Raw genomic sequence first — 13,331 nt, 5'->3', positions numbered from 1 at the left:
ACACTGCAGTCGTTTTAGTCTATTGATTACAGAGTTGGACAAAATGCTCGGTTCAATATTTGATTAATCTAAAGCTGATTTTTTTGTTGTTAGTTTAGGATTTTCAAGAAAGCAAAAAATACTTTGGATCAGGCAAGGTATGTATAGGCATGTCTCATAAAACCGATTTGGAAACTTAAATAGAAAATTTCCAAACTGGGGATACAGACACATTCTTACATCCAGTAGCCCAACAGCCAGGGCATACATCAAAGATGTGAAGGGGATCTGCAGCTGAAGATCAGCTGGTCTGAAGGGGCAGATGAAAACTGATCTATCTACTGGGGTGCAAACAAGCCTTTGTTTTCGTAAGAACTGAGAGGATTCTTGGAGGATGAATCCTGTATAATGAGACTATAAAAGTCAAAATAAGCTGCGGAAATCAGAAGGTAATGTCAGACTTGTAACTAAATGAGGATAATCTTTTCTGACCCTGCATCTCACACCTCTTCGATGGCTTTTTCTAAGCAACAGAACAAAAGACAAAACCTGTGTCGTTAGCTAGAGCTGCCTCTAGTAATGAAGATCTGCAGGCACGGAGGAATCTGCAGGGATGCTCCCACAGAAATATGTCATAGCTCGCAAAACTGAAAGCGATCAATCTGGGAAATTAAAATTATTGAAGAATATTGTCTGTCTCAGATGCTTCTGACAATAAGGAGACTGGCAGCCTGAACTTCAGGGGTGGGGAAGGAGAGCTGTGTAGCAATGCAAAGCCAGATGTTTTCCCTATTAAGTAATCAAAGCTGGTGGGGTATACGGCTTATCTTGCAGGATGAAGAGATAATTTTCTTATCAGAGTACAACAGAAAATCACAAAAGGATCAAATGCCACTTACGGGTTATTTGATATTTCCACCAGTAAAAACAGTGTCAGTTTAAATGACTTAAAAGTTGAAACATAAAGATGAGAATAACATGTAGAAGTGAGCTTACTTGTAGCTCCATGGCTGGATATTCCTGTTTAAGTAAGACAGTGCCTCACAGGGGAACACAATACGTAACTAAATGAAAAATATTATTTGAAGACTCATCTGTTTTACATTACAGGTGGGAAAAAATATTTTTCATCAAGAAATTGAGTTTCTAAAATTGATTTTTGAAGTGATAATCAACAGAGGCTTGGCTCATTCCACAAGGGAAATTGTTCTAGAAAGAGGCAAAGTTTAATTTAGAAATATTTGATAGTAGGAGAAATAAAGTAAAAAGAGAAATAAAACACAAAAGAGAAAGAGGTCATTTAATCACTCTCCGGATTACGGTACCAAGCAAGTACTGGGACTGCCTATTGGGGAGGCTTTTGAAATAGCACTGATGAACTTCGCACATTTTTACGTGCTACGGCTTCAAAATAGGTATAGAAACAGTGATTTTGGAAAGCACACTTCAAGACAAAAGCAACACAGACTGCTCAATACGTGGAAATATGAGAGAGATTTGGTCTCTGTCTTCTCAGCTGCTCTTCATGTTTTTAATCTATTTGCTGGCAATACTACGTGGGATAAACAAGTGTTAGGGCAAAAGTGACTCGTTGGCTGCAACTGCTCAGTGACAACACACACAGTCCCAAATTAACATGGAGAAATTGTACACGCAGTGGAAAAAGTTTTACTTCTCTGCTTATGAAACACAGGAAGATAGAATGGCCCATCATTAAGTCTTTCTACGGATTTACAGTATAATTACCCAGATAATTTTTTTTTTAATTATTTGACTGCTGCTTTGTATTGAAATAGATCATTTATATCAAAGGGGAATTAGCTCATTTATTCAGGCAAGTACCTAAATCCACACTTCACTTTACACCTTCCAGTAGTCCCAACGATTTTAATGAAACAACTCAGGTGTCTCAAGTTATCTGCATGCTAATTAAACTTCACTGGACTGGGGCCAGATTTCTCTAATAGATAGGACTGACCCTTTCACGACACTTCTGTGCCAATATATCTCCCAGGTGAATGGAGAAAGCCTGTTTTCATAAAAAGAAATGTGGAAGAAAACAACATTTCAAAATTGAAGGGGGGGGACAGATGAAGGCTTATGAAATAAAAGAATAACTTTCCTTTGATTCTGGGAGTTACTAGTGCAAAAAGCTAGGATTTCAGAATAAAAGGTTCAAGAATGAATCAATCCCATATTTTCAGTGAATTTATAGACCTTGCTTACTGTAGACTACAATGAAGAGAAGTCCATAACCTCATTTACACTCATCATTAAAATAAGAAACCCCCCCCCTACGCCAGAAAGATTTTTATACCCTATTAACAAAAGAGTTCTTAGTTGCCTTTAAATTCAATGACTGAATTCAAATTAGAAGCAATAGGTTTTCCTTTGTGTTTTATATTGGCAGAGGGATTTTTTTATTGCGAATGGTAAATTTAAAAAAAAAAAAAGAAAACTGAGAATTTGGTTATATAGCTAATTAATTAGAGCTAATTGATTGTTCAGAATAAATGCACTCATAAATTAAATCCCCAGTTTGCATGACACAGGATTAAACACTCTAAAAAATGGATAGCAATTAAATGCATAAATCTAGCACCAGAGAGTTCCAAGTTCATGTCTCCAAAATTTGCCTAATTTCCAGCCAAAAGTTTTATTCTTGGAATTTCCATCTCTAAACACTTCACCTGAGATCCGATATTCAAGACATTTGTGTAACAAGTGATTTTACCAACGCTCCTGTGAGGAGCAGTCTATTTTCAGCACGACTGAAAATTCTTTCTATATTCTTTCTATATTCACTCTTCTAAGGATCACGGTAATTTCAGCATCTACTGAGGCCCCAAACCCTTGCTATTTGAGATTATTATGGCCCAGGAGTCACTGCTTAATACCCATACACCCTTTTTTCCTCTTGATTTCATCCCTTATTTATTTGACCGTTAGCTCCTGGGTTTAACACTGGCTTTGCAAACCTTCACTCTTATCTTGTTTTTCTCGTTCTTTTCTTACAATAGCTATAGAAAGAAAAAAAAAAGCAGCACAAAAACGACCTCGTGGAGCTCATTTTCTTATCAGGCTTTCTTATCCCGTTTGGTAATGAAAAGAGCGCGTGGGTCAGCCTGGATATGGGAAGGATTTGTACTAACGTCCAGGCAATATCCAGCTGCTGCTTTTTACACAGGGATGGTTACTGCCAGGTTTCTTCACCTCACTCTTCACTTTTACTCCCCAAACATTGAAAATACAAGGGTTTTTTTCCAAAGAGGCAAATAAATAAATCTTGAACAGTTCGTCTGCAGTGCAACCCTTTCCCTGCACTCCCAGCCCACAGCCACTTCGGGGCATACCTTACAGCTTGGCAGGAGGAAGGAAAATCAAGCTCAATTTTGCTGTACAATAAAGTGGGTTTTAGCTCTTGAGGTATCACTGAGTGATTCCAGGAAGCCCGAGAAGATGACAATTTGGTTTTCCAACTACACTTTTTTTGGTGGAGTAGCAATAGAAAAAATGCAGCGTTTTTACAATCTCACAAAAGATACAGGAGCCTGAAAAGGCTGAAGTTTTCGAACTATGACACAATATAAAAACCACCACTTCACAGGTGGTATTTTCTATCGCCTTACACTTGCTTCTGCAGAAGAAAAATGACCTCCTAATTCAGGTTCATTTAAAGTGCAGCTGATCATCAAGACCTAAAAGGAATTTTCATTTGTGAGGGTACAAAAAAAAAATCTTTCCTGTCCATTTGTGGAATTTATGTCAGATCTATAATGCAATAAGCTCAACACTCCATCAAACATTTTCTATTTAACCTGAAAGGGGACTAAGTCAAATCACTTATATGCCTATGTGTATGATTTGCAAAGAGGAGCAAGTGCAGCCACAGTGGGGACTGGAAATACCATGGAGTGATTCTTACGCCTTCAGAATAAGTATTAGGAACCTCAAGTGCTCGATCACAAAGCAGTGATGAAAAGGTGAGATCTCCTATAAAATATCAATGGGAAGGGCTTAATGTGAAGAGTTCAGATTTACCGGGCTCACGCAAAAAAAAAAAAAAAAAAAGCAAAAAAAAAAGAAGAAAAATGGCAGATTTAGCTCTGGATTAGGCTGATGTCATGACCCAAAACCAGGAGCACAGCCTTTTTGATATTTATTCATATCCTCATGGCAAAATCCCCCACAACTGAGTAATAATCTCTCTATGTCTTTTTTATGAACCATATGATAGAGTTTAACAGCTAATTATAATGCTACTACAGAGATATACTGAATAGATAAAATATTAGAGGAGACACCTCCTTTTAGCATCAGGTCAATCAAAGCCAAGAAAAAGCCCTGTGCTCATCTATTTTCTGGGCAAGATCCAAAAATTAATTTCGATACTAATATTGCACGAGGGCCAGTGTTGGACATCAGCTCCAGGACTATAATCTAAATATACAAATACAGCTGGAGCTTCGGCACGCTGCTGGCTGCAGGGCGGGCGGTGGGGCTGGTTGAGGACCGGAGGACACGACTGCCTGCCATTTCTCTTTAAAAGGAGATATAAACCTCACAGGGCTGGAGGGAGGAGAGGCTGCCAACCAGCAATGAAGGGATTTCAAGGGAAATCTCCACTGAACTTCAGGTTCCTGCTTTTTAAAGTCTTTGCTGGAAATCTCTGGATCAATCTCTACAGTTCTCTGCTGCTTTCTCCCCTTCTGAATTCTGCAGGATTGTTGCATTATTTATGTATTGTCTGAAGGGATAAGACAGCCGATTGACATGCATTTAAAAAAATAGGACAGCAAAGCAAAAAGTAGTTTGGTTTAAGTGATGATGAGTCCACTATTTATTGCCCTATTACTTTATTACACAGGACATGCAAAAATGTCTTGAGTTTGAGAAAAATGTAATGAAAAATCAAGTAATTCTATCTATCAGGTTAAGGAAAGTAACAGGTATTCCAGCGTGGGATTTTGCTAAGAGCCTTTTAAACCTGAGATGTCCCTAAGTGGGGTGTGACAAGCAGACGTGGTCCGTAAGGGAATCGTCTCAGCTGGCCCGCAGAGAGCTCGGCCACCCTTGCTGCGCCAGTGGGGACTAGGGAGGAGTGACTGTGCAGGGACGTGTCAGTCGTCTTTTCTAGGAGGTTTGTTCATACACAGAAATACATCACAAGCTTTGTCAAGTCACAAATGTCTTCAAAGTTTCCCTTTCATGGGTATCTAGCTATGGCTGAGATGATACCGTGCTCATGGGTAGGATTAAACACTCAGAATTGCTGGTGAAATGAAGCGCTCTTTCTTGACTTCTCTTCTTCAGTGCTTTCTCTCTCCACTCCCATTTTAAGTGAAAAGAAGAGAGATCTGGATTCCAAAGGAGTGGGATTTGGGAGCGGGTACTGAAAGAGCAACCTAGTTTTGAGGGATCATGTGCAGGACCAGGATCAGTTCCGCATGCCCCACCGCCCAGAGGCACAAATAGAAGTTAACAATTACAACGGAAAGCTTTCTACAAGAAATTGGTAAAGGAGACAACATCAGTCTGGCTAATGACTCTGAGGACAAGTACATTGAGAAAAGCAAGAGAAACCATACATAGAGAGAAATAAATAGCCCCCAACACCACAAAATAGCTGGGGGCAGATCAGAAATGAAGTTATACGGGAGTCTAAAAAGTAAAAATTGTGGTTTCAGTATAACAGTGAATACAATAGTTTGAATGCCATATATAACTCAGCAACATGTTTTTGTCTATGTGACAGAGTCCAGAAAAAAAGATTTTTTCATTGCTTTAGCATTTGCTTTATTTCCATTGCTTTATGGCAGATTATTGCCATAAACTTTCAGTTCTTAATTTTGCCTAATAACAAAGTTCTACACATTGTTTGTAGGAAACATTGCACCTGCTTATATGAGATAACTTACTGAAAAAAAAGGCAATTTTGTTTTTCAGGATGATGGGATTCTTTATGAAGATAAGTAACATGCCCCGACTTCCTCTCTCTTCACCTCGCCTCCCAGTTATAATGGTTAAAATGTAAACTCTGATTGACTTAGAGAACAAATAGTCCTTTCGAGGTAATCAGGCTTACTCACTAGAGTAAGACAAGTAGAATAGGATCCTCATAAAGTAAAATGCAGTACTACATAAAGATGAATGGACTCTGTTATATATAAAAAATAATTCAGCAGCACTATTTGGCAAAAGCAGTTCTCCAATAACTAAGGATTTATCTACTTCTGTCTGCTGTCAGAAACTGGATTACTTGCTGATGGATAGCAGGTGCTTCCAGTAAAAATGCAGAGATGTTTTGGTAGCTTGCTTGTTGCAAACCTCGACCTAACATATGCTGTATGGCAAGAAAGCTATGCTCGGAAAGCAGTATTAGAATAGAAAAGAGTAAAGCTGAAATCTCAAAGGTTGCCTGAGCCAAACTGGAGATTATCCAAGCTAAGCAAGTAGGGCAAACAGTTAAAATGAGATACCAGTCTGCAACCCCCCCCTTTTTTTTTTTTTTCTCCTTAATAGCTCTCGTAGTTAGGGTTACCAAGGCAAATAGTGTTACTCAAATTATACCGGTTCACGTGAAGAACAATTCTAGCACTGGGCCTACTTTACAAATACAGCAAATACCAGATACATCACACAAATGTTCTCATTTGATCCAAGGGTGAATTTTTAAAACAGCTCTCTAGAAATCGTGCTGCTCTGGGAACAAACCCAGAAACGAGCTGGAGAGGCACCGTTCCCTCTTGCTCTGCCATGCCTCCCACCCATGACTGAGTGTTTCACTACGGCTATACGCAGCCATTTAATCTAAACCTGAAACCAGCCCACAGCTTCGTTCAGTAGTGGCACTATGCTAAAACCTTTTTTTTTAATATATATAATAATTTTCTTTCTGTTCCTTGCACACTTGCTATTTAATTTTTAAGTAGTTTGCACACTGGAGTGGATTGCAGTCAGTTCTTTTCCAGCATACATAAATAGTTCTTTCATTATCAGAAAGGCAAGCCTTGAAACAAGAGTCAAGCATTTGGCACTGGTTCAAGTTACTGTAGCATAACAGGAGACTGGAAACAAGACCAAGTGATTAATTCAGCATCTCATTTAATTCATTTTTATCACTTACTTGTTAACTCTGATTTTAAGCTATTGCCTTGTTCTGAATTTTTATTCCAGATTGCCAGAATGAAATACTGGATTATTATTGTAAAACTGTATATATCCACTTCCCATTCTGTGAGCTCTTACAGATAATTTTTCAAGGTACGGGACAGTCTCGTGCTCTCTATTTTCTCACGAACTGAAAGTCAGTGGTTCAGATGAGTGGCACCGCGGACTTTTCCCCCATCACTCTTACCTGTTTGAGACAGAAGTGGTGTGTAAGGGACTTTCGGTTCTATTGCACTCATGGGCGGAGGTAGCAAGGGGTTGGCAAAGCTGCGGAGAGGGTGCGTAGGGCGGACGCAGGCGGTGGGGATGGTTCTGCTCGGGGCGTCCTCGTTGTTGGAGTGCTCAGGCTGCGTCTGCGGTAGCAAGGACGGCTGCTGTGGTGCTGGTCCTTCATTAACAGCTGCAAGAGAACAGTCAAAAAAAAAAAAAAAAGGAAAAAAGAAAAACCAAAGGACTATTATTGATGTATTTTTTATGTCTCATTTCCTACTTTAATGGTCGTTTTCAACAGAAGGGACAGCATTAGCCTCCGCCCTTCAAGAAGGTGCAGGAAATATGTAAACAGTTCCATCAAGAATTATTGGCAGACGAATTAAAAACCAGATGTTCCTCAGAGTGGCCGTGTGCCATCTGAAGCTCAGAACATCTTCCTTTAAAAAAAACCAAAACAAAAAAACAAGCATGATATCTCCTTCTCTCTAGCTTTCCTCTCTATGTACTTTTAAATACTAAAAATCAATAAACACATGAATACATCATGTGGAGATTGAAACAAGCTACGACTATGGAAACTCGTTATGTTCAGCATGACGGTAGTGTTCTAGTCATAGCAGAGAAAAGCTGGAGACAAAGAAAGGACTTAATTCCCACATAACCAATCACCAATACTGTTTTTCTTGAGACAGCTGTAACATTTAGTGTGCCAAAGCAATAGGTTGCTGTTTTATTAGCCTATATTCAAAGTCAATTCTTCAGAGATTTAAATGTTGCGTGTCAACCTTCTAAATATAAAAGACAGCTTCCCTATGTTCTGCAGTGTTTCTTAAAAGAAGCTTCCAGCATCAACCTCTGTCATGGACTTTCCAAGCCAGAAAACAGAAGCAAACAGCTGAAGTACTAATGAAAACAAAGGTTGAAACAGAGAGAAAAGCCCTTTATTTCTGCAGCCCTCTAGAAACCCACGTTGTACCCAAACTATGAATTGCAATATGATTATGGTTGTATAAGAGTTTTCAGGACGTGTATGGTCCACAGTGTTGTCTAACACCTCCAGTACCGTGAATGCCAAAAAAGCTGATTTGTGAACCGAGTTCTCTTGAAACAAATTAGATGCAAAATCTTCTGTGTAGTCTAAAATCAGAGTATCTTCTATGGAGTGTGTACAGTGTGGTAGATGTTGCGCAGGAGGAGGGATAGAAGAAGACAGCAAGAGGCAGGTTGCACACTCACACATCCCAGCAGATTTATGGCACTGCTCTTTACCTAACACTGACTCTTGGTCATGAAGAGAAACTCACTGCTGCTGTTTACACCAGGACACAATACCGTACCACGTTATTCAGACTTTAAGAAGTTTAAGAAAATAAACAAAGACAGAAGAAAGAATTCCAAAGAAAACATTATTTTGTTCTTGTAAGGGAACTGTAACTGGAATAAAAAAAATCTTTAAAATCTCTTCCTGACCACTATGCCTACCATGACAAGCCAAACTAGTTAAGAATGAATTACAAGGACCGGTAAGTGTAAGTCTGCTGTGGTGCTTTACGGATGGCAGCAAGAAGTTCATTTCCTCACGCCGCAGAAAAGAGCCTGCCACTTCTATTTTGTTCCTACTGCAGGAGAAGAATAAGCGAATTGAACTGGAAACACCATCTCTTATCTTCTTTTCCAAATCCTGCACCACGAGTGCTGTTGAGGCTTCCCCGGAGCTCGGGTCCGTGGCCTCTCCTGGCCCCTCTTCCAGCTCCTGCCCCACTGCCCCGAGGAGCAGCACTGGAGAAAGCTCTCCTCTTGGTGAGAGTGCCCTCAGGGCCTGACGTTATTTGCAAGCAAAGGAAGCAAACTGGTTAGTGAAGAGCCTGATCACAACAGGAACTCCTTTAATTTGAGCGTGTTTGTGTTGTCCAGCGTCTCCACAGTACCCGTGCCGGCCAGGATGGCTCACAGCACAACAGTTAATCATGCAGCTTGTGGCACAAAACAGAAATCTAGGAAAAGCTCAACCTTTTTCCAAAGAAAACAACCTTCCTGACACATAGCTATCAGAATTAGTTATTATACTGGGACCCAAAAAGCTCCAGAGGATCTGGTTTCTTTCAAAGCCTGCTGCAACAACCAGAACTCATTGTGCAAATAACATGCAATTACACAGCCAAGTCAAATCTCAAGGCATTTTATAATAATTAATGTCAAAGTATATAAGTAATTACAACCTACTGAGTGGCAAAACAATTTTGAAAAATGGAAATGAGGATTTCTCCTCATTTCCACAGCCCCATTGATTGTTCCTATGGCAATATCACAGACATCCCTGGCAAAACCGAACGCCACGGATAGGAACCCAACTATGGGATCTGACCAAGGTCAAAATCATCTACAGTTTGTAAAAGTTTGCTCATCGGTGGCTCATTTCCCTTGTTTTCACCTTCAAGGCCCTTTGCGTTATCATGCCATCGCCCTAGCTCTGCTTCTCCATCTCCTTCCTTGCCCAGCAGACCCCTCTCTTTTCTTCTCTGAGGACTAAAATTCTCCTTAAGGAAGCCAGAGTTACTGAGGTTATTTTTAACAGGGCAGAGCAGGAATGATAGTTTAGCTCATTCCACCCTTACTCACTGCCCACACATTCAAGAAGGCGTCACAGCGCGTTGGTGCTCCAGGCTACCGTGGGCATTGGGCTCTTCTCTCCCTTCACTCTGCCCTAGTCAAGGAAGACGCAAAATAGCCTGTGAGTCTCACAGAGGTACACATCTGAGGTTACAATGCTTTCTGGAGCAAATCCTTGGCGAGGTCTTTGCTTAAAGTAAAAATAAAGCCTTTTGTCTATCCGTGCTCTTAGCCTCAAAATGTCTTTCAACATGTTTGTCAAAGTCTGAACTTCCTATGGAGCCCAACGCTTTTCATTGTGTCCTTAAGGACAGCTCTTTTGGGAGGCTCTTGACCTGTTTGGAGAAACAAGTAGACCAGACCCTTACTGCTACTCGCCATCAAATACCTTCTTGGTATTCTCTGCTCTCAGATAACAAAGCTTTATCAGCTAGCATCAGCACAACAGTCTGTGCATTAAAAGGCTATTAAATTACTGCTTTACTGTATGGGTATGTTTTATCTTAAAGATTTAGTTGTAAAATCTGGAGACCTACATAACCATTATTGCATAAAAGATTTCAGCTTATCCTCCAGCTATTACTGAAGAGAAAGGTGTGATGACTCTATTAAAATAAGAAGCTAGAGGTGGGATTTAAATATGGAAGGTACGTGGTCTAACAAAGGTGCTTCATGCTTGAGAAGACTTTTTTCTAAAATAAGATGTGCCTGCTTGCAAACATAATGAGAACCATCAATTTGCAATTCACTCAAGTCCCTGCAGGAAGAGAGGATGGGTTGTTTATTTGAAGGACGGATGAAGATGAGCACATCGCTACTGCTGCCTACATCACCTACATCAATCCGCTGCCTAGCAGCCAGGTATTTGCCTTCATACACCTCAACAGAATTGCCCAAGAATTCTAAGTATTTCTACTGATCCAATTATTATCTCGATTTTTTACAGAAAGTTGACACCCAATCGACCTTTAAGATGAAGCAGATAATACCATGCTGCATTCAAGTTGTGATCTTTTGCTCTTGAACGTAGTAAAATATTTTGCCAGAGTAAAGAAAATATTATGCTATACCTGAAGATCTCTTCTAAAGCCCAGTAAAACCAGTTATCGTCTCATTACTTTGGAGAAACGTTGGATAAAGCCCTCTTTGCATACATTTTGTATGTGAGGAACATTGAGAATAAGCTTGCTTTGAACTCCAATAGCCATGGACTCTGCTCACCAAGCAGAAGAATAAATATCTGATGCAAAATCTTTTGATCTTCCCTTTGCTTTTGCATAACTGTTGGTTGGTACAATGCTGTTAACCAGTTTAATGAACATAGGTCTCTGAACATATTTTTACATTGTATATCTTCTATTAAGAAATAACACTGGAAATAGTCCCCCTTGGATTTGTAGCTATTGGCTCTGCCACAGTCTGAGGTAATGAAAAAATCAATACGGATTGAAAACAAAAGGTAGTAACAATTCAAAGTATGTGACGGTAGATGGGGACTTAAAATGACTGAACTTTATTCCATACCTGCTAATGACTTTCTGTATATTTTTGAATTTATACAGCTTGTAAATATCACGTGACTAAGACTATATACCTGTATAATGCTGACAAACCAGGGCCTCGTTCCTGTTGGGATCTTTGGATGTTATTACAGCACAAGCAGTAATATTTTTTTAGCATGTTTACTGTCAGGTTACTACTCTCGTGCAATTTTAGGTACATCCCAAGGAATATTTTTGAGGAATACTTTTAAAAAATTGCTAATCTAAAGCTGAATCATGGGAAGATAGCAGAACCGTTTTTAAATCATATGTGGCTAAATCCAAAGAATTATGTACTGAAAAAAACAAATTGCTTTGCTGACGATTCACTTTCTAGAGGAAAGCAAAGGAAGTGAGGGGCGAAGCAGGACCTTACCCACAACTCCAGTACAGCTCTCACCCCACTTCTGTGAGATGTTGCAACCCCTGCTGAACCCAAACCGGACCGTTGAATAAAAACGACGATTTCCACTAAGTCCAGAATGCAGCTTCTATGGTAGAAGGGATTTAAGCTTCCCAGCTGGGCGAGCTCACTGCAGAGCTGACTGTTCACAGCCAGAAAGCCAGCTCCAAGAGGAAATGTGCTCAGGAAATATTTGCTTTAGTGCATCTCACTTTAGCAGATCAATGTTAAGTAGAGTTCTCTCTATTCCATAATACTTTTCTATGGCTATCTTAAGCTAATAACATCATTGTTGTTCTACTGTTCTGGTTTACAGAATTTTCAATCTTTCTTTTTAATACTAGAAAATAAGTTATCTTTATTTTTAAAATACATACTTTCTGAACATCTCCAAGTTTTCATCATGTGGATTAGGAGCGCAATTATACTGATGAATGGTTCCCTCTAAAAATAGTGCTGTTAGACCAGTTGTAGTCTTTAGGGTTAGCCTGAAGCAAAGTACCCTGCCTCCCGTAAAAGTGCGATCAGGACGGGACCAGGACGCAGTCTGTTTATGCTGACCAGAGTGGGGATGGGGATGGGGCCACCTCGATACCTCCCAAGTGGGAGATGGTTTCCTCCAGCTCTCTTCTTTCCCTACTGGAGACCGTGATGGCTCAGCATCTCCAATAGTTGCGGCAGCGGAAAAAAAAAAAAAAGCATCTTCTTCCTTCTGTAACACGTGGCAAACTAGGCATGTCACCACCTTCTCCTACCTGTCTGGATAGAATTGTGATCAGCAGGTGTGACAGAGATCTGGAGGAGAAGGCAAGCTGCGGGAAGGATTGCTGACCCGATGACAGTCACTTTATTATGGCTCAGAGATGCTTTCTGTCTGGAAAAACCTGATATTTAGCAATTGTATTTTATGCCTGGTAGCATCATCAGCAGTAGTCAAACAAGCAAGACAGCTTATTATTCAAGCTCTAGCTGGCGCCTGACTCTCCCTTCCATTTTTTTTTTTTTTTTAGTTTCCTCTTCAGTAGAACATTTGTCCTAAAGATATGTTGCAGAACTCAAATCTTTGGGTCAATGAAAAAGGCCTTCAGAAACAGAAAAAGGTGTTCAAGCATTGTCTGTACGGCAGGATGCCGAGCAACACCTTCGCTAATGGCGTGGCATATGATTTATTCAGGCATTGCTACATCTTGATCAATAGGATGCTCGGTCATGCAGTATCACAGGTAGGCTCTGTCTCCGAGGAATTATTGCTGGGTATTTCTTTTTGAGACACAGCTGCAATCGGTCAAGTATCAAGTGAATTTTTCACTGAGGGGTAAAACACACAAAAAAAGCTTTATGTATTGTCTCTATAGTCTCTTTAACTGCTAGTTGCTCTCAACCGCAGGATCATAGTAAGAAAACGGCCAAAAAAT

At 40.0% G+C, this 13,331-nt stretch overlaps 1 protein-coding gene across 2 annotated transcripts in view; it reads right to left on the bottom strand.

The window, feature by feature from the left end:
• DCC (DCC netrin 1 receptor) overlaps positions 1 to 13,331 on the bottom strand; it is a 572,411-nt gene that overhangs the window by 8,659 nt on the left and 550,421 nt on the right. For both annotated transcript variants that reach the window (XM_052778515.1, XM_052778516.1), the window contains exon 27: positions 7,337 to 7,549. In XM_052778515.1, coding sequence (XP_052634475.1) covers positions 7,337 to 7,549 — 213 coding nt within the window. The remainder of the gene's footprint in view (positions 1 to 7,336; positions 7,550 to 13,331) is intronic.

The sequence above is a fragment of the Harpia harpyja genome, chromosome Z, assembly GCF_026419915.1.
Source record: "Harpia harpyja isolate bHarHar1 chromosome Z, bHarHar1 primary haplotype, whole genome shotgun sequence".
In the NCBI taxonomy this organism is placed as follows: Eukaryota; Metazoa; Chordata; class Aves; order Accipitriformes; family Accipitridae; genus Harpia; species Harpia harpyja.
The sequence above is the reverse complement of the archived record's forward strand: the minus strand, read 5'-3'. Positions and strand labels throughout refer to the sequence as shown.